The 24,526-nt window shown below is 42.8% G+C and overlaps 1 protein-coding gene across 1 annotated transcript in view; it reads left to right on the forward strand.

The window, feature by feature from the left end:
• The first annotated feature begins 3,304 nt into the window (after positions 1–3,304).
• Positions 3,305–24,526, forward strand: part of GABBR2 (gamma-aminobutyric acid type B receptor subunit 2) — an 813,006-nt gene continuing 791,784 nt past the window's right edge. Inside the window, exon 1 of the mRNA XM_074945100.1 lies at positions 3,305–3,604. Coding sequence (XP_074801201.1) covers positions 3,305–3,604 — 300 coding nt within the window. The remainder of the gene's footprint in view (positions 3,605–24,526) is intronic.

The following is a 24,526-nucleotide window of genomic DNA, read 5'->3' on the forward strand; positions in this document are numbered from 1 at the left end:
AGCCGTGCCTTCTGACGGTCAATGTAAACAAAATGTCTCGCAGCCCGCCAGCGGATTTCCCTGATGGGCTGCGTGCCGAAGGTTGCCGACCCCTGATCTAGCCATTTGTTTCAAACTTACTTCTTGCTACTTTACTTTGAATCTCAATGCTTCGTTAAATAAATGTATATTTGATTTCACTACAAACAAATATAAGTGCTGTGAGTTAAGTGGAGTGGTGATCAAGGTTCCCTCTAATTTTTGACAGGCCGTATGCACAAAAAATGTCTTCTGTGCAAATTTTTGTGCTTCTGTGCAAAATTTTGTGTCCGTGGTGTTTCGCCTTGTGTGCAGGGTTTAGGATCTGTGTGCGCACGCACACGCGCACAGCTTAGAGGGAACAGTGGTAGTGATATGAGGTGAAACTGGTAAACTGGGATGTGCTGCTTCTTTGGCAGCAGCAGACTGAATACTGAGAGTGTCCAGAGGGTCAGGGGCTGGACACTTGAGGGAGACACTCGGAGGGCTTGAGGTTTGGAGCGTGCTTCTCGCTAACCTCTACACTGACAGCTGGGCCTGCGAGGCCTAGAGAGGAGTGTTTGTATTGTCTGTGGTTGGTACAGTTGGGAAGCTCACCCACAGCAGGCATAGACAAGGCTTCCTCGTGCTAAGGGCAGGTAATAGCGAGGTGCCTCACAACCTTGGGTACCCCTAGGAAGCATCACAAGGGGTCCAGAAAAAGGCCTCCAAGAATGATTCAAAGTCAGAAAAACCTGCCTTACAGTGACATTCTCAAGAAGCTCAATCAATTTTGTTTATCAGACAGGTTACAAAGTGCATAATGATGTGATCAAGTATCTAGATGGGGAAGATTTCTGACAGCAAGAGCTCCTTTATTTAGCAGACAAAGGCAGTGACTGGAAACTGAAGCTAGAGAAATTCTAACTGAAAATAAGATGCACATTTTTAAACCACTGGAACAACTAATTAATAAACCACTGGAAAAACTTTCCAAGAGATGGGATGGAATCTCCATTATTTGAAGTCTTCAAATTAAGATCAGATATCTTTCTAAAAGATATACTTGTGCCACAAGTACTCCTCATTCTTTCTGCTGATACAGACTAACACGGCTACCACTCTGAAAAGATATACTGTTTCTCAACCAGAAGTTATAGGCTGGATGCAGGAATTACTGGGCAAAATTATACAGCCTGTGTTATGCAGGAGGTCAGGCTAGATGATTATAAGGCTCCCTTCGGCTTTAAAATTATTAATCTATCAATGTAATTTCCTGTTATTCGAATTTATCAGAACAATAGCACCAGTACATATGTGATATATGTAAGATTTATTGGCCAATGCTAACATCTTGCTTAAGAGAAATGATGTGGAACCTGTAATGAGATCCCTGGTGATTTTAGGAAAAGAATTAGTATTTATAAAAAGGGAGAAGTCTGAAGCATTTAGTTGTACATAGCTCCATGTTCTTTGATCACTCCCTGTGTGGTTAACCTCCAGTGCTAAAGAAACAAAGACAGACCTACATTGCTGCCTGGACTCTCTTTGTGGTTTGAGTTAAAGCCTCCCTGTTGAGGGACTTTGCAATATATAGTCAGGGGAGGAGACTGTGTACAGTGTCCCTCTGTTCCACAGGGGAAAATGTGCCTGTGTGAGAGTGGTATGGGATAGTGTGTACAGGTGTGATCAAGTGTGCAGTATGTGTGCAGGTGGGAGATATGTGGAGGTGAGTGTGGGCTGGGGAGTGTTTGCATGGTGTGAATGAATGTCTACAATATGTACAGGGCCCATATTCTCTGAGGCACAATGGGACCAAATTCTATGGCAACAACCTCTAAACTCCACCGAGACAACGCTAAATTCTGCTGAAACATTCATTTATTTAGTTGCAGCTGCAAGCAGGGAGACAAAAGGGAATTTGTAGGGCATCAGACTGCAGAAAAATGGTGAATTCCATGGCCTCTTGAAAAATACCAAATTCTACAGGGGCAGAATACATATGGCCCGGAGTATTGCGTGGGCGGGCACTCCAGGTGTTAGGCAGGGGGCTGGTTGCATATTTGTGTGGGATGGAGGGAACTCTGCGAGGTGGGGTGTGTTTGAGGCTGTGTGCTTAGTGTGTCTGTGGATTTTTTGTGGGCTAGTGTGTGTGGGGAGGGGTGTATGGGGTGGAGTATGCTGGTAGGATGGGCTTGCATAGTGACTGTAAGGGTGTGGAGAGTGTTTTGATCGTAGAATGGGGCAATGGGAAGGGTAGTTCTTGCCAGCTGATTACAAACATTTTTCCGTGGAGGGGGCTAATATATGCGGAGCTGTATTAATCACCCAGGCAGACAACATACCAGTCATGACATGTAATGACCTGTTTGTGCTTCCACAGATCTCCTTCTAATCCAAAAGTCGGACTGAAAATGGAGCCCTTCCATGGAAAAGCCTCGACACACCAAACACCCCCGCGTTTCCAGATGTCCCTCTATGGTCGCAGCGCAGCCTTCTACCTGAAGACATCTCGGATTCACAGGCACTGAGTACAGCTGCCAGGAGCGAGCCCCCCGCCCCCAAGCACTCGCTCGCTCGCTCTCTCTCCTATAGGCTGGTGGAGGTGCCCAAACCCGCATCTCCTGACTCCGCTGTCTCCTCCTCAGCAGCGATTCCGTGCGGCGGGAAGAAGCCCGGTGACAACAATCCCAAGCAGCGGCGGCGGCGGGCGGCGGCGTGGATGCAGCGGCGGGGCCGCCTGGCTGGGATTCCCGGAGGAAAGGGGGAGCCTGTCCCTTCCCGCCTCTCCCGTCCGGCGAGCCGCGGGGCGCGTGCCGCGGGGGGGCGAGCGGCTGCCGGCTGCTTCAGGGGAATGCGGCACTAGCGTCTCCCCCAGACCTCGCAGGCACAGCCGCGGCACCGCGTCCCTCCTCCGCCGCCCGGCCGCCGGAGGGGGCTTCTCTCCTCAGCCTTCCCTTTCGCCGTGCCTCGGCTCCGCTATGGTGGCTGCCGCCCCCCGCGCGCCGGAGCGGGGCTGCGCGGGCCGGCTGCGGCGCTGAGTGCAAGGGGAGGCAGGTCCCCTCTGGCCGCTGCGGGCGGGGGGGCTCTCTCCGCGCCTTGCCGCGGCCGGCTACGGCGGGCGGACCTGGGGAGGAGGAGGCGCCATTGCCAGGAGGATTATTGCCGGGGGTGCCGGTGCAGAGCGGGCAGCAGACCCCGGCGTCGCCCGCGCCCATCCCCGCCGCCCTTTGCCTGGCCGGGGGAAGCGGCCACCCAGCGATGCGCCCGGCGTGAGGGAGCCCGCGCCCTCGCCGCCGCCCGCAGCATGCCGCCCTCCCCGAAGAGACCCCGCGCGGCCGCGGCCGCCGCCTGCCCTGCTATGCTGCTGCTGCTCCTGTGCTTGGGCTGGGCGCGGGGACACTCCCGGGGGGCGGCCGGGCTGCCCCCCAACGCCACCACGCCGATCTCCATCATGGGCTTGATGCCGCTCAGCCAGTCGGAGGAGGACCAGAAGAGCAAGATCGGCCGGGGCGTGCTGCCCGCCGTGCAGCTGGCCATGGATCAGATCCGCAACGAGTCCCTGCTCAACCCCTACTCGCTGGACCTCCGGCTCTATGACACCGAGGTAGGGATGCTGTTCTCCGGCGGCAGCCTCTCAGTGCCAGCCCGCTGCCCCCTCCCCCGCGCCTGCCTGGGGTGTGCAGGGGAGGTGCCCCGGGAAGTCCGGGGGATGCGGCAGGCGCTGGGAGCGGGAAGGGCATTCCCCCTCCCCCACACCTCCCAGAGCCCCGGACCTTGGGGCATCCGGACAGGTTGATGCGCAGCTGATTGCTCTCCCCACTTGGCCTGACCCGCGAGCTCTGCTCCGGGCATCAGCCTTGTGTGTCAACATGGAGTGCAAACACCCGACAGATGCTGAGGGCTGCAAATGGTGTTTTGCCATGGAGCGAGACTCCGGCGAGATAGCCCAGGGTGCAGTGGTGGAGAGGCAGGCAGCAGGGCGGACGGGCCATATTGTGCTCTCAGTGACACCGGGGCACGGCCGGACTAGCTCAGCGGGCATCAATGGGCTTGCTCCGCGTTTTGTAGCGGTGTCGCTGAGAGCAGAATGCGGCCGATACCACCTCTGCTGGCTTGTTGGGGAAGACAGGGGGCACGGTGACTAGGTGGGAGCTGGGCCGGGCAGGTGTCTGGGTTGCTAGGTTGTCTGGTAGCTTGGGTTTGCTTCCCTTCTTCTTGACATAAGCTTGTAGAAGGATGAGTTTAGTTGATGATTTCTACGTTAAGAACCGCAGGCTGTATCTCTTTCCCAGCGCCGTTTCGATTTATTAAGCAACAGATGCACGTCAATGACCTTCTTTCTTTCTTTTCTCCCTCCCCCCCCTCCCCCAATGAGCCTGCCCTGCGATCCGGATTTATAAAATGCAGCATTTGGATTTGAGTGGCAATTGATGTAGCTGAAGGAAGCTCTGTGAGGAGGTGGGAAAAGGAGCTTGTGGGTTTTGTCACATTTCAGCTTTAGCTTCCATGGCCTGAGCAGGCAGGGACGTCCTTCCAGAGGTGTGTTTGGAGGGTGAATGCAAAGTAAGGATGTGAATACATCTTCGTCTTCTAGTTCTCGCAGATTTATTCAGCGTAAGCATTATCCTGTTTGATGTAGAGATCTATGTCTCCTTGTCCTCACTACCCCATTTGTTACGATTAATATGTTATGTAGTGGTATCAATTGCGTGTGGTGCGCGCTCTCACACACACACATACCACCGTTAAGGAATGCAGGCGAATTTCAGGGGTGACAGCATGAATACAGTGTTGTGAAATCAAAGCAGCGGATGTTCACAAAGAGTTAAATTTGCAGTTTCTCTGTGTTGTGTGTATGCCACATATAATTCCTGTAAAGCCCTATGTTTCAGATCTGTTTCTTTGAGGCTGGAGGAGGGCATTGGGCCGGAAACGATGTCAGATTTGGTACAAAGAAAAGGAGGACTTGTGGCACCTTAGAGACTAACAAATTTATTTGAGCATGTAGCTTATGCTCAAATAAATTTGTTAGTCTCTAAGGTGCCACAAGTCCTCCCTTTCTTTTTGCGGATACAGACTCACACGGCTGCTACTCTGAAACCTGAGATTTGGTACAGGAATTTCTCATTCTCTTTAATTGTATAGAGGGATATGGGGTTTGGAAAAGTATTTTTTGCTGAATTACACTTGCTTTTCGTCACAACTTTAATAAACGTGTGTTTGCAGTGAATAAATGCTGATTCAATGTTGAACCTTTCCTGAAGATGGCAGTCATTTCTTGTGTAATTCTAGTGTCTGATATCCATTTCCAAGACAAACCTGGTAAAGCAATTGACTATTGAACATCTTCCCTGTCCTAATTTGTTTTAAGAAAAAACCCTTCTTTTCTCCTACTCTGTCCCCAAAATCTGATGGAAATAAACCGAGATCATCAAGGAGAGGCTGTTTTCATTGTCATATGTCTATTTAGGGAATCTCTTATTCTGTAGCTCCTGCTTTTTATTTACATAAAACTATATTATCTTTAGCATAGTAATTTTTCAAATCTCTTCAAGGGGAAATGCATATAATTGAAGACACAAATGCTAAGCAAACATTCTAAGGCAGCATTTTTTGTATTAATGCAATATGTTGAAATAGAATACAGACATGATGAGCCAAAGGTAGTCATTAGTTGTCCTTAGAAAATGAATGCCAGTGAACTGTGAAATGATAATGAAAGGGATTATGTTTTTTTTTCTCAATGACAATACCTGATTTTATATAAGCACAGTATTTGTCAGAAATACTCACAATTTTACTAATTCATTCTTCTCTACATTATCCTATTTAAACTGATAACTCCTAAAGATGGGATTATTACAAAAAATGTGTAAAGAAAAGAAAATAGGCAAACTTGGACAAGATTTCCCCTTTACATATAAGGATCCAATAATATTCAATAAGCAGCTACACTTTTAATTAAACCTCAGAACATTTGTCTAGTATATGTATGTTATTTATTAGCACAGAATTTTCTTTCTGAACTAGAAAGCTAACACTGAAAGTATTTAGAAAACCGGTTCTATTTCTCAGTGGGTTGAATAACAGTCTTGTTAAAAAACTCCACTTTTACTATTTAACGCTCCAGAGAAATTAAGAAATAGGGTCCTGTCATAAACCTGGTATCTAGCTTTGAATTCCCCTTCATTGTTAATAGCAATGACCGGGGGAACTACTGGATATCAGCTAGCCCTCAATGATCATAGGATGTTAATTCATCTTAATGTATAGGAGAGTTCATACACAGTCCTCTAATGGCTACAGTATAAAAAAAGTGCAGATTTGATTTTGAGAATGGCTGTGCTTGTTTTAATTGATACACTTTTCTTAGGTCCTTCAATTAGTGAAGATAGAATGAGGTTATCTATAGAATTAATTGGGAATGTAATAAATTGACACATGTACCATGTGAACAGGTTAACATTATTTTCATTTTATTAAAATATAAATTGTCTTTTCCGTGTTTAGAAAATGCTTAGCATATTTTGATCAGTATTGTATGCTTAACAGTAACAATTAAATAACTTAGCACTTGTGAAAGGTACCAGAATGACAGCACCTGAAAAAAAGTTGTCGGTCTATCCTCTAAATTTTAGTTATGCCAATGCAGGCTTCTTGATACTACTCAGCTGCTGTCTTAACTCTAATGTGGAGAAAACGTGGGTAATAGAGTAGTTAAATTACCAGGCCCACTCAGTCTTTGCCCAACTGCTGAGATTGACAAAAATATGTGGCCTGTTGGTTAGAGCAGAAGACCTACATTCTATTCATGACATAATCACTGACCAGGGAGTGTGCATCTCTTTTAGGACATTACAGTTGCATTCTTACAGATACAGAGCCATCATCATCTCCTAAAGGGGAAACAGAACATTGAATTCAGGGCTTGATAGCAAGTGAAAGAATTTGTTTTTTTTTTAATATATTGAGATATACTATAAGTGCATTTATAATATTGAAGTCTACATATGGTAATGCTTTGGAATCTTAAACATTTTTTATTGTTTTTTTTACAAAATCCCCCTTGAGACAACTTTGTTTAAGTATCGAAATATATTGTATTTTTTTACAAAGTTGTAATGAAAAGCCCATGAAAAATAATTAAATTAATTCAAGTTGGATTGACTTATACAGTTTAAAGCATTTATATATTGAGATATTTTTATGGCAAATTAAATGAGTATTGTTAATTTACTGCTTGTGATTTCTGTAATATATAAGAATATATTTACTGTAAATCCAATTATTTATATTCAAGTCATTGCCAGGCACTTTCTCAATTAGGCCACAGTTCAGGAAAGCAGTGAGTAGTTTCATGTTTTAACTTTAGGCATATGATTAACCCCAATCCTCTTAAGCAAAGCACTTAAATATGTTAAAGGTAAGCATATGCGTAAGTCCTTTGCCGAATTGGGGCACAGGCTAGATGGGGCTGTGTACTATATTTTCTCAGGAAAATGTGATGAAGCAAATTTATGAAAATGCAAAGGTTGTTTCAAGGGAAATCAAAAGCCTGATCCTGCTCCAATTTAATGCTCCAATTCTGCAAACACTTATGCATGTGTTTAACTTTATGCACATGAGTACTACTACAACTGCTCATGTGAATAACATTAAGTACAAGTGTAAGTGTTTGTAGGATTGAGGATTAAGTCAGTGACCAAACTCTCATTGAGTTTTCAATACACTTTGAATAAGACCCTTCTTGACCATGCTAGATTTTGTTGTTTATGTTGTTTTAGAAATGTAGGACCAAGTAAAGTGAGCTACTGAGTATCTTCTGCTCTCTAGGAGCCTGTCTACTGATCCAAAGTCTACTGACTTTAAAGGGCTTTGGATCTGGTTTTAGGAGTTGAGGAAACTTGACAAGTCTCAGTATTGGACCAATAACTAAGGTGTATTTCTTCTTTTTTTCTCCCTTTGGTTGTACATTCATTCAGGTACTAGAGTAGAACTTAATTTTGTAGGAAATAAACAACCCTAACATAAAGGAACTGAGCAGTGTGACAGAGAATGTGGTATGTCACTAATATTTGTTCCATAGCAAGTGAAAGTTGGTAAGAGGGATTACAGGGAGAGATTTTTCAAAGTCACAGATGGGAGTCAGGCACCCAACTTCCACTGATTTTTCAATGGGAGTTGGGTGCCTACCTGCCCTTTGTGCTTTTGAACATAGCCCCTTAATGAGGAATATACTTTCTGTCTCTTGGAACCCAGTACACAAAATGGCACAGACAGACTGCAAGTTTATGAAGCCTCAACACCTATAGCCAAGAATAATGGAAGTACAAATCAGAATTCAATCATCTTGTCTTTTGAAGATCAAAATTACTTAAAACAGGATTTGGAGCCAAGAAGGTGGGGGATTGTTTCAGAACTAGGGGGGATTATTATCAGAAAGAGGGAACAATAACATTGTACAGAGGTCTGAGATAATTTCACTTTCTCCAGATACTACACTTAATCTACCAGTACTTTGTAGAACTTCTGATGTAACTCACCCTGTTATGATAGTGTTCTTTAACACGAATTGAATCACCAATCAAAGATTTGGAAAAGAGCTCTTGGCACAGCAGGCAGATCATTGCAACACAGAAAGGAGAATGTCTCATGCTGTTGGTCCAAGAGTATCTAAGAGAATAGCTGAATTTCTAAGAATATAATGCATTTTCCCTCTCTTATTCTGTAACTAAGCAGAGAGTACCTTATCTAAACTATTTTATGAACAATTAAAATCTAGATATTTTCTGCAAATATCTTTCTGTTTTATTAAAATTTTCTTTCTATTTTCAATACATTGTTTAATTTTAAGAAGCCTATATCAGTCATAGATTGGTTTTGGTAACTTCTCACAGGCCAGTCCAAACAGAGCAAATCCTTTTAACCTCAAAAGAGAGGTAGTTAAAAAGGAAAAGGTGTCTGGATCCTTATCTCCATTCAGGAGTCTCAATCAAAAGGGGACAGACAAAAGTGTTCTCTCCCATCATGTTTCATAAAGGGCTGCAGTCAGGAGAATACAAGGGAGAAGCCTAAGGACAAGAAAGGAGATGTGAGCTGAAGGTGAAATTGACAAGCATTTTTTCTATGTCCTCATACTAGCATAGATTACACTCAGCACTAAAGATGGGGTGTTATTGGGTACACATCACACCTAGGAGAGCACAACCATTACATTGTAATTGTTAAATAGCAGTTTACACTTTCTGATATAGGTATTTACTGCAGAGTCCTATATATTAAACTACAGTTACACTTAAGTTGCAGTGTGCATGAATAATTGTGAATAGCAGTGTTATTTTGGCAATAATTAGAGCACATTTTTGGCGCTTAGCAGTAATAATAAATATACTTTGATTTTGAAAAGTAGTCTGTGGCCTATTCGGCTATCTTTTGATGTCACTCCAATAGAGACATAATGCTAAGGCTTCTCCTAGCTACCACACTACCTCTGGGATGTCTCTCTCTGTCTTTCTCCCTCAGGATTTTCCAAACATAAGATCACTTAATAGTTAATTGGCTGCTCTAATTTTCTACTTGCTTTTCCACTGGTGTTCAGGTGAGGGAGAGGAAAGGAGAGAGATGGGCAGCACTCCTTATTTAGGTATAAATCCCTGACTTACAGAAGGTGCATCCCCAAGTTTCTCTGCCAACATGCACACAGACAGCATAACATTCTCTGGCACATGCCTGTTAGATTTCATATGAGCCTCAGAGCTCATCATTCCATGTAAGGTGACATCGCAGGCTTGTGCAGAGAACTCTGCTTCAAACTGTAAATTGACTTCTTCTGTAGTATAAAGTTATTCTATCTTATGAATACATCAAGAAAGGAGATTCAAATAATGATGAAGGGGGGAGGAATTGCTATTTCTGGGCTTGATAAACAAAAGCAGAATTCCTCCATGTGTGAACAAAAAAATGGGGTGAAATCCTGCGGATAACAGAATATTCACTATAAAAAGGGTAGGGTGGGGAGCTGCAATGGAAATATTTTATTAAATCTCCTAGGGCTTGTCTGCCTGCAGAAGTTGCACTGATACAACTTAAATTGATTTAAAGGAATAGACACAAACAGCATCACATTTCAAGACTTGTAACCACACAGCACCACCAATGATTTTAGCATGATGGAGAGTTTGGGAAGGTATTCCAGAGTCCCTTGCATTACTTCCAAGATCACTGCATTGTGGCCAATTTTTAGGGCATATTATGGAATTTCTATTGGCATTTGAGGGAATTCTGAGAGCATCCATCATTTGTTGGAATTCAGTCGGTGCCAATGCAATTCTGAACTGCAGAACTCCTCTTTATTACTATGGAGAAGCTGCAGCACTGTTTTTGAAGTGCTGACTACAGGAATCTGTAGGTGGAGGGAGTTGCCAGAGGAGAACCCATCCTTTGATACCACTTAGCCATTCCTGTTGAATTTATTCGTGGAGCAGCTGCACTCAGTAGAGTGGCATGTTTGGGGCCACCCAATAAGCACTTCATTATGGGACTGGATCTTTGTGAAACCTGGAATGACCAGCAGTGGCTTCTGAACTTCAGAATGTGGAATACCACATTCCTGGAGCTGTGTGTCAAGCTTACCTTAACCCGGCAGTGCCAGAACAACAGAATGAGAGGGCAAAATCTGATTTTTTTGAGTTTTTGGAATTTACTGCTACGTGCAATGAATACCTTTCATGTACTAAGAGTACTTGTGGCACCCTAGAGACTAACAAAGTACTCCTTTTCTTTTTGCAGGCTGCTACTCTGAAAACTTTCATGTACTAGTAATCCTACAAAATAGCAAAATATTCTGAAAATCTAAGAAGCCAGATATGCTGTGGGCCTGATTCTTGGACCCAGCAAAGCTGCACATAACTTGAGGTGAGGTTGATGTTTGCATCACCTTTGTGGTTCCTCAGTTCTGGGTCTGGCAGAGCACTAGATTGGCTCCTGGAGTAAGTTAGAGCAGCCTCAGGGTTGCTCTTATTTATGCCCCTCTGCCTGTGTCCCAAAGGGCTCTTCTGGCAATCTGGGATGTCTGGAATATAGCTTCAGTCATATTTCTGTGCTCCTTGCCATTTCCCCTATGTTGTCTGCAAGGGGGATGTTACAGAGCCTCTTTGCCACCCAGAGACTCCTTCCATGCAAAGGGAATTTCCAGTTGGTAAGATCTGCTGGGTTTGCAGCCCCTTTGCACCACTAGAGTAATGCAAAGGGACCACAGTGGAATGCAGAATTGGGCCCTGTGGGAGACTTGGTCTCCACCTTCAAGTGATGTAATAAGCGCCAATCCACAATCCCAAATCTGGGGTTGATAGGGAGGGGCTTCGGGCATATGAATATCTGTCATTTTGACTTTAAGATATTAGTTTTGGGCTGTTTTTAAGCTTTCCCATCTGTCAGGTTTGATTACTATTTGGTAAAGAACTATTACCAAATGCTAGAAATGAAATCTAACAAAATTTGAAGGTAATGTCCTCTCCCCCAGCCAAATGTAATTTTAACAAAAATCTTATGATGTCAGGGTTAGATCACATAGACTGTTAAAATTGTTGTCGGGCTGGTACTGCAAATTTTAGATTCTTCTGCAAAGACTCTGTACCATTCCTAACTTATTAATAGATTTTAAGGTCAGAAGGTATTATTATGATTATCTAACCAGATCTCGTGCACAACACAGGACATACATTTTACTCAGAGATTCCTGCACCTAGCCCTAAGTGTGAACTACACCAGCGGTTCTCAAACTTTAGCAACCCGAGAACCCCCATTTTGATTTAAAACTTTTTGCGGTTCCCCAAGCTGGCTTCCAATTTTCCCCAGGGGTGTCCTGCCCCCACTCCACCCCTTCCCTCAAGGCCCCACCCCACCTCTTTCCACCTGCACTTCTCTCCTGCCCCTCCTCTTCCCCACCTCTTTCTGCCCCCTCCCCCAAGCGCGCCCCATCCCCGCTCCTCCTCCTCCCTCCCAGCGCCTCCTGCCTGCTGCTGAACAGCTGTTCTGCAACATGCAGGAAGCACTGGGAGGGAGGGGGAGGAGTTGATCAGAGGGGCCGGCGGCCCCAGACATGACTCGCGGACCCCCTGGAGTACCCTCGTGGATCCCCAAGAACCTCGGACCCCAGTTGGAGAACTGCTGAACGAGACCACTGATTAATTATCACCACTGTTAAGAATTTGTATTTTATTTCCATTTTGAACTTCGCTGGCTTTAGCTTCTAGCCACTGGATCTTATAGTGACTTTATGTGGTAGATCAATGTTTGTCAACTTTTCCATACTGAGATCTCTCTAGAACTCCCTCCCATCTAGCTGGGATGTAGTTACCTCATTCCACCCAAGTATCATGTTACATCTTTTAGACACAGCGTCAAATTGAAAGCTCATGTTAACCCAGTTATCTACCATGATACCCCAACTCCTTTTCAGAATCTCTGCTTTCCAGAAGACAGTCCCTCCATCATGTAAATCTGGCCTCCATTCTTTGGGACGCTGCGTGGGGCTACCCTGAGAACTCCCCATCCCCCGTGTGGGGCTGGTCCAAGCCACTTGCCGGAGCCCAGCCCCCCACTCCCCGTGCAGGGCTGATGTCGCTTCTCACCTGAGCCCTGCCTGCCCCCCACTTGAGCCCTGCCTCCCCACCGCACAGGGCTGGCGTTGCCGCTCATCCACATTCCGCCGCACACCACCTTTTTTTTGGACAGAAGTGGGCATTTGTCCCATTTGCTCTTGCCAACTGATCAAGTTGGGAAGAGCAAACAGGACAAATGCCCACTTTTGCCAAAAAAGTCGAGATGGCCAGGACAGGGCTTAAAAAAGGGACTGTCTCGGTCAAAACAGGCGTACGGTTACCCTACCTTGCATTTGGCTGTATTAAAACATATTGTTGATTGTGCTGAGTTGACAAGCAATCCATATCACTCTGTATTAGTGAGCTATATCCATGTCCTTATTTACCACTTCACCAAGCTTTGCATCATCTGTCACTTTTATCAACAACAATTTTGTATTTTCTTAAAGATTATTGATAAAAATATTGAATAGTGTTGGGCCAAGAACCAGGACCGCACTAGAAACACCCCCACGCATAGTAGAGTCACCATTAACATTTCCAATATATCAATTAGCTACTTTTAATCAATTTAAAGTGTGTCATATTGATCTTGAATAGTGCCAGTTTTTCAGTCAGAATGCCATGTAGTACTAGATAGAATGTTTTACAAAAGCCCAAGTATATTATATCAGCACATTTATCCAGACTTGTGATATCAGGTTCACTTGAGAAGACCTATTTTTCATGAAACCATGTGGATTGTTGTTAATTAATAGACTCACTGCTTGCGGCAGTCCCCTGCATTTTTACCAGGTTGGCTAAAGCACCAGACACTGTGAGCCTAATTCATCATTGCCCTGCAGCACCTTTTTAATATCATAGCTTTACTTATCATACCATTTCCCTCACAAAATGGTATCCCTCCAGTATCTTTAGCCAGGGGATATTGGTCTGAGTCTTTTCTGTTTTCTCCCAAATCATTTCCCATTATAGTTCCTGTGTTGGTTACACAAGGCAGGTTCCAATTTCCTCTACAGTTTCACTGATCTACAAAATTCCTGTAAAGGAATGTATACACAATAAGCCTCTTTGAAACCAGGTTGCATCCTTCTCCCTCAGGGAAATGTAGTAAAAGGCTGCTTTTGGGATGTTAATTAACTTCCTTTCCAGTGTTTACTGTACCTGCCCTAGCAGACAATTTAGTGTTTGCCTAATAAAGAGCTAATACTCAGTAGATATTTTTCTTTACAATTTCAACTCTATATGAAATGTGACTCTTTGACAGATTAAAACTCAAGTTACACAACATGGAAGTAATTTGTATATTTTTCAAACATTATCAGTTTCAGGTATATTTACTCACATGTACTTTCAATGTTATCAGTGGAAAATGTATTAAATACACACAATAATATTACTACTCTGCACTCGTATATGGCCTTCCTCATAGGATCATACAATGCTTTAGAAACACTAATGATTTCAATCTCACAAGAGCTCTGTGAGTCTGGGGAAGTGTGGGTATCGTTACATACAGAAGGCAGAGGGCCCAACTCTCTCTCTTTCTCTTCCCCATCCAGAGAATTTTAAATGAGAATCAGTTGCATGGTCCAGAGGCAGGGGAGGGAGGGCCAAAGCTGACCCACAGAGGATAAGTACTTACCCCAAATCACACAGCAAGTCAATAGCACATCCAGGGATAATATTCAAAATGCCTGACTCCCAGTCCTGCGCTTTAACAACCACTATCATACATTCCTTCTCCACCACTTAGATGCTGCATTTTACTGCTTTACCAACAGAAATACCAGTAGAAATCAGGGAGTTAGCAAGAGACAGAAAGGACCTATGGAATATAGCAAAACATGCAGGATAGCGACTGATACAGGTCCAAACATCTAGTTTAGTCACTTCAGTCTGACTTGTTACATGATTTAGGGTTTGTGTACATGGGGAAATTGACCAGAATAGCTATTGCAGAATGAACTATTCCACAATAGCTATTTTAGAAAAGCTGCCATGTGGACATTGTTATTCTGCCTTTTTCTGATTTAGTTTACTCCACTTTGGAAGTCTCTTATAATAAACCAGAAAAAGAGGGAGTTATTCCAGAATGGCTATTGCACTTTGCATTCACACTCTACTGTGCCTTATTCCAGAGAATCTTTCTTGTGTAGACAATTCCTTAGGCTGCTAAATAAATGGTCAGATTTTCAAAAGTGCTAAGTAATATACAGCTCCTCTTGACATCAGTGGGAGCTGCTGGGTAATCAACATTTGTAAAAGTCAGTAAAGTTATTTAGGAGCAAGATGGCACTATGAGCAGGAGACAGAAATGCAATTTATAATTAAGAACAAATGCATTCACAGTTTCTTACCTTAAATTTTTAAATTGCTTGACTTAACTAAATCAGTATAGTATCTTTCTAAATCAAAGTCCTTCAAATAAAAAGTCCTTTGAAACTATTGTACATTATTTTACTTTCACAAGATACTAGATGCAGGGATCTTTATAGATCAGGCATACTTTAATTTCATAATTAACATATACGTTTTAGGCATAGTATTATTAGGTAATTATTTCCATAGCCTATGCTGATAGAAGTGACTTTTGTGACTGTAGCAAAAATATTGTTTTGTAAGAGTCTTATGTCCCTAGAGCCTTATTACTCAGTATACAAACCACAGGCCACTGGTGACTTGCAGTCATGTTTTCTGCAGCTTTCACTTTGATCCCGCTCTACTCCACTGATTGCATCCTAGAGATGAAAAAGTCTATGGCCAATCATTCATAGATTTTAGAACCAGAAGGGGCATCGAGTTTGACCTTCTGCGTAACACAGGATAAATGAAATAGATTGAGTTTCCTTAGTATCTCATTCTATGGCAGGTTTTCCAGACCTTGAATCATTCTTGTAGATCTTTTTGGAAGACTTTCTAGTTTGTCAACATCCTTTTCAAAGTGTGGATACCAGAACTGGATACACTATGTTAGTAATGGTCTCACTAATGCCATTTACAATGGTAATATCACCTTTCTACTTCAATCCTGTTGCTCAGCAGGGAGGAGATGAGATAGACCCTTGTGCCACCTGTTAGGAGGCAACAGAAGCTGTGTGTGCAGCAAAAACAGATTCTGCTGCTTTCTTCAGATGAAGCTCTCTTACTACAAGCAGGCCAAATTGCTCTGGGTAGTAGTGTGGAAAGTAAATCCTTCCAGGAGCATTGCACCAGCTGTCAGCTGCTTCTCAGTTGAACAGCTGGCTCCTGAAAAGCTGAGGCACACACAGAACAGAGCTGTGCAGGAGTGGTTTAATCTTGGTAGTGTCTCCTCTCCTGTCATGGGAGGAAGATGTATCTTGGTGTGACAATCGGAGTTACCATCAAAAATAAATCATATTAGAGTCAAATAGATAATAAGGGCTTCAAAGAACCTGTGAGTATGCCATACCCTGATTAAAATAAGCAATTAAACATGGAACTCAGAGATACAAAGGGGGTGAATGATAATCAGAGCAGAGTGAATAACTGATTTTTCGGTTTAGTGGCCAAACCGGAAAAACAAATAATTTCAGATCAACCCAAATGAACACTCTTTTGTTTTTTCTCACTGAAAGAAACAAAACATTGTTTCAGTTTGAAAGACTCATTTAATTTGATCCAAAATGGAATGTTTCATTTTGGTTTTGTGTGGGGTTTTTTTAACCTTTTTTGGGTATTTTTATTTTGGTTAAATCTAGCTAAATTACTAAATGAAATGTCTTGTGGAAGTGAAAAGTCCAAATGTTTTATTTAGAAAAATATTGAAACATTTTGACTTTTTTGGATTTTTCCCCCCATTTTTTCAGATGAAACTTTTTGCTGACTTTGACCCAAATTCCCAAACAATTTCAATTGATCGAAAACTGCAATTTTTGGCAAATAAATTATTTTCCAAAACATTTCTCCCAGTTTTAATGATAATCTGCTTTGAAAAAAGCCAGTGCATCAGTGTGGGATAGGAACATGCCTCTAAATGTTAATGGACTGTCCTCAAGAGGGGAGAAACTATTCTGTGGGAGGCATGAAATGACACATAGCTGCAGTTTAAGTATATAGTCAAACTTTAACATGAGCTAATAACTTCTAAACTGGACCGTGTCTCAGAAATACAGATGAAGGAGTCCGGAACTCAATTTAAAATGCTATAAATACAAGGGAACAATAAACGTATCTCCCTTTGCCTTTGGAATGCACCAAACAACAACAAATTACCAAAAAAACCTCCCCAAAGCCCCTCACAGAAGGTCTTTCTGTAAGTGCTTTATCCATCCCTTTTCTGAAAATGATCCTGTTCTGAGACTGAAGTAGGAAAAGAGGAATACATGTGTGCACGTGACATCACACACAAGAAATGCTAACAGTGACTAACATGGTCGTCCATTCTTCCTTAAGGCTGGAAATTAGCTTCAACAACAATTTATTGATTATCACTAAAGAAAAATAAGCAAATTGTTTGCTCAAAACAGCTAAAAAATTTGAGGAATATTGGTTCAAAACTGAATAGCCTAATTGGTCTTTAGTTTAAATTTCTTTGAAAATTAGCACAATTCAAAAAATTAACAAATTTAACTTTAAAATTGGAGAAGTAGATTTAGGAAGCACATACAGTGAATCATTTGTTGGATTTGGATTTGAGAGTTGCTCATGACTGTGGAAAAAAATTCTGTGTGTATAGCAAATTCAGTTGAGAAAATTCTCTTGAGAGATGTGACTAAGGTAAAACATATGCTTTACAGGTGTTTTATGTAGTATGAGCAAATTTCCCTTCTCCTGATGGGCAAATCTGTGTGTTCAACTACATGAATGGCACCTATGGCTAGTTAATTCAGCAAAGTGAAAAGTTGTGGACATCTGTTTTGATATACAGATAATAGGATTAATTTTAGCAGGAAAAATCTTTGAAGATCTGAAACAGGAAAGTAAATTCTGGTTAGGTGTCTAACTCTTCCTGGCAGGAAACAGATTTTATGGAAGTTGACAACTATGTCAAAATAAAACCAGTATAACCAGTCAATTCTGGAAAAGAAAAATAATTTAAGTTAAATTATGGCCAGAAAGGTGGCTATGTGACCATGATACCTCTGAATCCCCATATTTTCCCCCACTGCATATTCAGTCATATATACTTACTTTAATGAAAACAGAAATGTTACTACCTTTTATTCCTTTTAGCAACTGCAGAGATTAATTCTTTTCTGACTAATGCATTATCAACAGAATGTTAACTAAGATCCAATTGTAGAATCTTCATTCATGGTAATGATGAATGAGATGGAAAGAACATAGTTTGCAGGGCTGGGGTTGGGGGGAATACACCATCATCTTTTTCTTGCAAAATGATCAAATGTGATGTAGAGTAATGGAGAGACAGTAAATATGGGAATTCCATGATTCTATTTTTATAGGCACTTATCAGAGCAGAACTTCTCTTTAAGAAAAAAGGGGCAAGTGAAGGTGACCTCCCAGAGTGTTTATTGGATTTGTTTCAATACAGTGCTACTTGGTGGAAGTCTCAGTTACACTTGCTGAAACAGTTTTCAGTACCAGAACCCACTGCTGAAAACCATTTTCTGAAAAGGATTTCTGAGTGTTGATATATTTTTTAATGCAGAGCAACAAAGATTTGAAAAAAATAATTGTAAAGAATCATGATTTGTTCTCCCAGTTCAACAAAGCTATAGGTTGTAATACATAGGTACAACACAAGATTGACACCGGGCAATTTTAATCTATTAAACAGACACATCACCTGCTACAAATTTCAAATGTTATGTGCTGAAGTCAAAACAGCAGCACTTCTCTTTAAGCCCTAAATGTTTGGGAACAAGGTGCCTCCATGTCATTGTATATTTCTTTCTTAAACAGAACGTGTTTATTAAAGCAAACAACTAAGCCCACAGGCACAGACTTCCACACAGCTCAAATTCCAGCATTATCTTCCTTGTTTACCAGGCATCATACCACATCACTAGGACAAGAGTGTGAGTTTAGGTATAGCCCTGAGCAAGTTGTGGTGCATACAGTGCACCAAATGAGAAGTAGCCCTGAGAGGCATTGTGAGTCAGATACACAGATGAGTCACAATTTCTCTGTTGCTTTCCCCTTACTTATGGGGGTAGTAGTTTTTACTACTGGCTTATGCCGGAAGTAAATTGCTACCTATTTCACATTGTTGCAGTTATTCTGGTCAGCCAGTAGCTTCGTTTACTCCAAAATACTTGGACCTAAGATCTGAGTAGCCTATGTACAGATGGATGTGTGTGTGTGTGTGTGTTCTTACTGATTCTTACTTTCTTGCACAGGAGCATAATATGAGTTGCAATGTAGCTGTTCGAATGCTACTGTGGCAGTGCAGGAATATTCAGTTTTCTGCAAAATTTAGTGCTAATGAGCTGGTTCTTCTGAAATCAGGTCTGATATGTTGCAGAAAACAAGAGGTCATATTGGTGAATCATTTTGTCCCTCTTTCTGCCAATAGTGGTGTAGTAGGAAGAGAGCCTGAGACATAAGCCCTTGTATCAGAGGCCTGACATAGGTTTAAGAGCTGGAAAATACTGATTGCGTCATTATATCTTTTCCCCTGCTAATGCAGAATTGATCTATCCTTGCATACTCTGTAGTGTTCTGACCAGATAATGTTCTAAATTACTCAGTGAGGGGGTTCCAATAATTTTGTGCTGGATTTGGGCCTAGCTCTATGCAGTCTGGCAAGGACATAAACAGGAGTAAATCCCTTCTTCTCCCTGCCCTGCATGCTCCGCAATACTGCCTCACTGCATCAGGGCTGTAGACAAGCCTGGTGGGGAAGAGCGGGGGCTGAGCACTCAGCATTCTCCATTCACCCTGTGCTTGAGCCTGGGAGAGGGGAGAGAGGAATAAAAAATAGGTGGGCTCTGCTCTTCCCAGCACAGGTCAGGACTAGGGCTGCCAACTTTCTACTCGCAACTTTCTACTCTGAGGCCCCACCCATGCCCCGGCCCTCCTTTGAGGCCCCACCCCTGCTCACTTCATCCACACACCCCCCCCAGCCCCCCCCCCCCGTCGCTTGCTCTTTCCACCCTCACTCACTCGCTTATTTTCACCAGGCTGGCTCAGGGGGCTGGGGTGTGGGAGGGGGTGAGGGCTCCGGCTGGAGGTGCGGGCTCTGGAGTGGGGCCAGGGATGAGGGATGTGGGGTGCAGGAGGAGGCTCTGGGCTGGGGGCTGAGGGGTTTGGAGTGCTGGAGGGGGCTCTAGGCTGGGGCAGAGGGTTGTGGTGTTGGGGGAGTGTGAAGGCTCCGGCTGGGGGTGTGGGCTCCAGGGTGGGGATGGGATGAGGGGTTTGGGGTGCAGGAGGGTGCTCTGGGCTGGGATTGAGAGGTTCAGAGGATGGGAGGGGGATCAGGGCTAGGGCAGGGGGTTGGGGCACGGGGCGGGCGCTCAGGGGTGCAGGCTCCAGGCGGCGCTTACCTCAAAAAGCTCCCAGAAGCAGCCGGCATGTCCCCCCTTCAGCTCCTACAGGGAGGAGCGGCCAGGCAGCTCTGTGCACTGCCCTGTCTGCAGGCACCACGCCCACAAGGGGTGGTGCTTGGGGCGAGGGCAGCGCTCGGAGCCTCCTGGCTGCCCCTACATGTAGGAGGCGGAGCGGGGACGTGCTGGCTGCTTCATGGGAGCCATGTGGTGCAGAGGCTAGCAGGGAGCCTGCCAGTCCCACTGCATGGCGCCACCAACCGGATAGTCAATGGCCCGGTCAGCTGTACTGACCAGAGCTGCCAGGATCCCTTTTCGACTGGGTGTTCCTGTCGAAACCAGACACTAACCAGGACAAGAGAGTTGGTACAAGGGTCAGTATGAAGTAACTGGCTATTGGTCAGCTCCAGCAGTAGACTGAAACACAGTTCCTTCCCTGGGCTCCTCCTGGGTCAGTGCAGCTATGCCTTACCCCTTTACTCAGGGATAGCTGTTAAAATGCTATCTAGCCCTTTATCACTTCCAGCTGAGATATTTAGAAGTTTTAACATAATTTTATTTAAATCATATTCTGTACATTGGGTCATCCAATGTACAGAATGCAATTACCAAAAATTAGGAAGTTTACAATAAGAGATGGCTGGGAATTTTTTGATGAATGTTTTGTTTTGGGTTTTTTTTGGTCAAAAAATGCCAGTTCATTCAAACCAAAACTTTTTGTGGGAAAGGGCTGATTTAGAGAGATTTCTTGAAAAAAGTTTTGAAATTGTCAAAATGTTTTGTCTCAACATTTTCAAAACGAAAAATTCTGTTTTTCCATGCAAAATTACTTTTTGTTTAGAAATTGCATCTAATTATAGTAATTTTTTAACAATTAAAAATGGTTGAAATCAAAATTAAATGTTTTTGAAGTTATCCAAATGAAACATTTTGATTGAGCCAACCTGAATTTTTAAATTTTTTTTATTTTTGGTTCATGCACATTTTCAAGATTTAGATTTTTTTGTCTCAACTTGGAATGGGATTTTTTTTTTGCAATCTCCAAAAAATTTTGCAGGATGGCAAAAGTCTTTTCCTCACAGATCTATTTATAATTATAGTGATTGCCCTGAAAATCTGCCAAGTTTTTCTTTAGATAAATAGGTATGATTACGTCAGGGTTTATAACTTCTTTATACTTATTATGGGTGTTCCTTAAGACTACTGCAAATACTGAGGTAAAATTAATTAGATATCTAAGATATTATCCAAAGCAATCCTCACTATAGGAGAGAAGGTCAAACCTGCATTCCTTGTACGTGCAAAATTCCCATTGACTTTAATAGAAGTTTTGGGTGTGCAGGGAGAATAGAATTAGGTCCAAGGTGTGCAACTGTGATTGAGCTATTTTATTTCTTTCTGGAAGCATACAAGATATTATCAATGTACAACACTACGTATTCTCTGTTTGGTTCATATAATGTAATCTGAAACAACGATTGACAGCTAAATAATACAAAATAAGACAAACTGAAGCAATATTGCATATGTGAGAGCATGAAGAGGCACTGAAAATAATATTTCAATATACTAGCATTTTGATCAACTAATAGAATATCAGATTTTAAAAGAATGACTATACTTATTTGTTTATAGATTTGTCAACTTTGGATGATTATTTCTGCTAAAGAAATGTCTGAAATGACACATGTTTAAAATTAGACTTGGCAGAGCAATTTGCCTAGAGATTATTCTTGTGAAATATTGATTCACAGCACTGCTGTGAGCAGGATTACTATCCAAATTGGAAAAGCCAGCCTTGGAGAGCTCTTTATCCTTTAATAACAATTAGCTCCTTTCTCAGAGGGACATAACTGACCAAGGCAAAAGAAAGCTGCAAAATGTCTGGCAGAGAGAGAAGCTGAGTCCTGCTCTCTCTAGGGATTAATGCTCCAAAAGGAGACAGGAAGACAGAGAGAGACACTATGAAAGATGGTTTTCTGGAGATGGAGGAGGGAGATTCTGGTAATTTACGTGCTGCTAATAATCAGATGTTCTGAAGAACGGGATCGTACTCGCCTATCTATTCTTGGGCTTTTACCGGTCAGTTGCATAACAGGCCAGAGAAATCTAACAGCAGGAGTGTTACCTGCTATTCATTTAGCCTTGGAACATTTATACAGGCATTCATGGATTTTGAAGAACTATGAACTCCAGGTAACAGTAAAGGATACTCAGGTAAATGAAATGGATGTGGTAATGTTTACAGGCTTTTATGTTAAATAGTATGTGATCACACACTTTTAAGCTCTCCACTGCATTTTCAGTTGCCCATGTGTTGGGAATTCTCCCCTCATAGCAAGGCAGCTTCGGTCCTTGATAAATGTGTTTGTTGTGTTGTGTTTTGTTTTGATTTTCTTTTCTCCACTATCATTTGGCTCTCTGCCTGAGCTTGGCCTGTTGGATGGAGGCTTGAGGCTCTGCCTCTCCTCACAGGAACTAGCAGCATTACATTAGTGAGTTGGGGGAAGTCGTACATCCAGTGCTGCACTCAGTACTCTGGAGGCAACTTGGCGGCAGTACTTCTCCTATTTGCTATGGTACTTGGAGGGTGTTCCCTCCCCATATCAATCATTGAGCCTTGCCGAATAATTCTTTTTCTCTGGACTATCTGTGTATCTCTGTGCTTTTTCTTCCTGCTTCCTCTGGAGGTAGCTCCACAGATCAACTCTCTGTTGCCTGTGTGTTACCATAGGGAAAGTCATTGTTAGAAAAGGAAGAAGAGGAGGATGTGCTGGGTATCTGTCACAAGGGGAGGCAGTCAGTGCATGAGGCCTTGTTGGGTAAAGGCAGCTTGCTAGACCAAATGACCAGAGGTGGAGGGATGTACAAGAGCTGGAGGTTCTGAGGAGTTAGATGTAAAGACATTTGAAGAGACACTTGTAGTTGTAATACTTTAAAATTTTATTCATCCCAAATATTTGAATCTCCTCTCTCATTTGCAAGATCATGAAGGTGGCATGGGAGAGAGCCAACTAAGCAGACAAAAGTGAAATTAAAGCACTGATTTACATTGGAAGTAAAATATTACATTCCGATTCAAGAGAGAGCATTTTTAATCAAATGAAAGAAAGACTCTCTCACACTCTGTAGCCTGGTGGTTTAGGGCACTGTGGTGGGAGATCAGGTTCAAATCTCTGCTCTGCCTGATGCAGAGTACTATGGGATGAAAAACTCTGCTCCAAATCAGGGAAACAGGGACTTGAAATCGAATCGCCCACACCAGTGCCCTAGCCACACATATCCCTTTCCTGAATCAAAAAGCTCTACTTTCAATCTGAAAATGAACATTTTGACACAAGTCCGTTTTTGCAAAAATATTCAAAAGGTTTTGGTTTCATTCCAATGTAGCAGGAAACCAAATTTCTAATGTTGTTGCAAAACAGAATTATCATCATCTGACCAGCTCTACCTAACTCTAAGACCCACGTTCTGTGGTGCTGTGTGGCCATTTTGCACCACCCTGCCAAATGATTCTAGCTCTACAGCTCGTGTAGCCAGCCACAGGAGGATCATCCTACCTAGTGTAAAGGGATTCCTTCCATGGAACAGAGATAGTGCAGAATCTCTTACACCCCCATTTCTTCTCCCTCTCTTCCTGCTGCCCGCGAAGGGGGAGAGGATAGCTGGAAAAGGGAGGCTGATACAGTTTCTGTATTGCTTACTGATCCCCAGGTGCTGTACTGCTTCTGGGGTTTGTTGGCACTCAGCTGATCTAAGAGTAATTCTTGGGCTCTTCTGATTTATGCTGGTAGTCCAGACGGAGGACTGCCCCTCACACAGTCAGCCCAGGACTGGGGAAGTGCAAAGGTCACCTGAACTATGTTGTGTGATCCTGGGCTATAGCTGAGGATCTTGGTCTATATGTCAAGTTATTGTAGTATGTAAGGTACACAGCATTACATACAAATAAAAAATGTTAATTGATCAATCAAATATTTTCTATTTGTCAGCTTCTGTTTCTGTCCACACATATCAGCTTACACAGTGAAACAATAATAGTAGGAAAAAAACAGGAGTACTTGTGGCACCTTAGAGACTAACAAATTTATTTGAGCATAAGCTTTCGTGGGCTACAGCCCACTTCATCGGATGCATACAGTGAAAAATACAGTAGGATGATTTTATATACACAGAGAACATGAAACAATGGGTGTTACCATGCACACTATAATGAGAGTTCTCGTTATAGTGTGCATAGTAACACCCATTGTTTCATGTTCTCTGTGCATATAAAATCGTCCTACTGTATTTTCCACTGCATGCATCCGATGAAGTGGGCTGTAGCGCACGAAACCTTATGCTCAAATAAATTTGTTAGTCTCTAAGGTGCCACAAGTACTCCTGTTCTTTTTGCGGATACAGACTAACACGGCTGCTACTCTGAAACCTGTCAGTAGAAGAAAAATTCTT

This window comes from Natator depressus, chromosome 2, assembly GCF_965152275.1.
Source record: "Natator depressus isolate rNatDep1 chromosome 2, rNatDep2.hap1, whole genome shotgun sequence".
Classification (NCBI taxonomy): Eukaryota; Metazoa; Chordata; order Testudines; family Cheloniidae; genus Natator; species Natator depressus.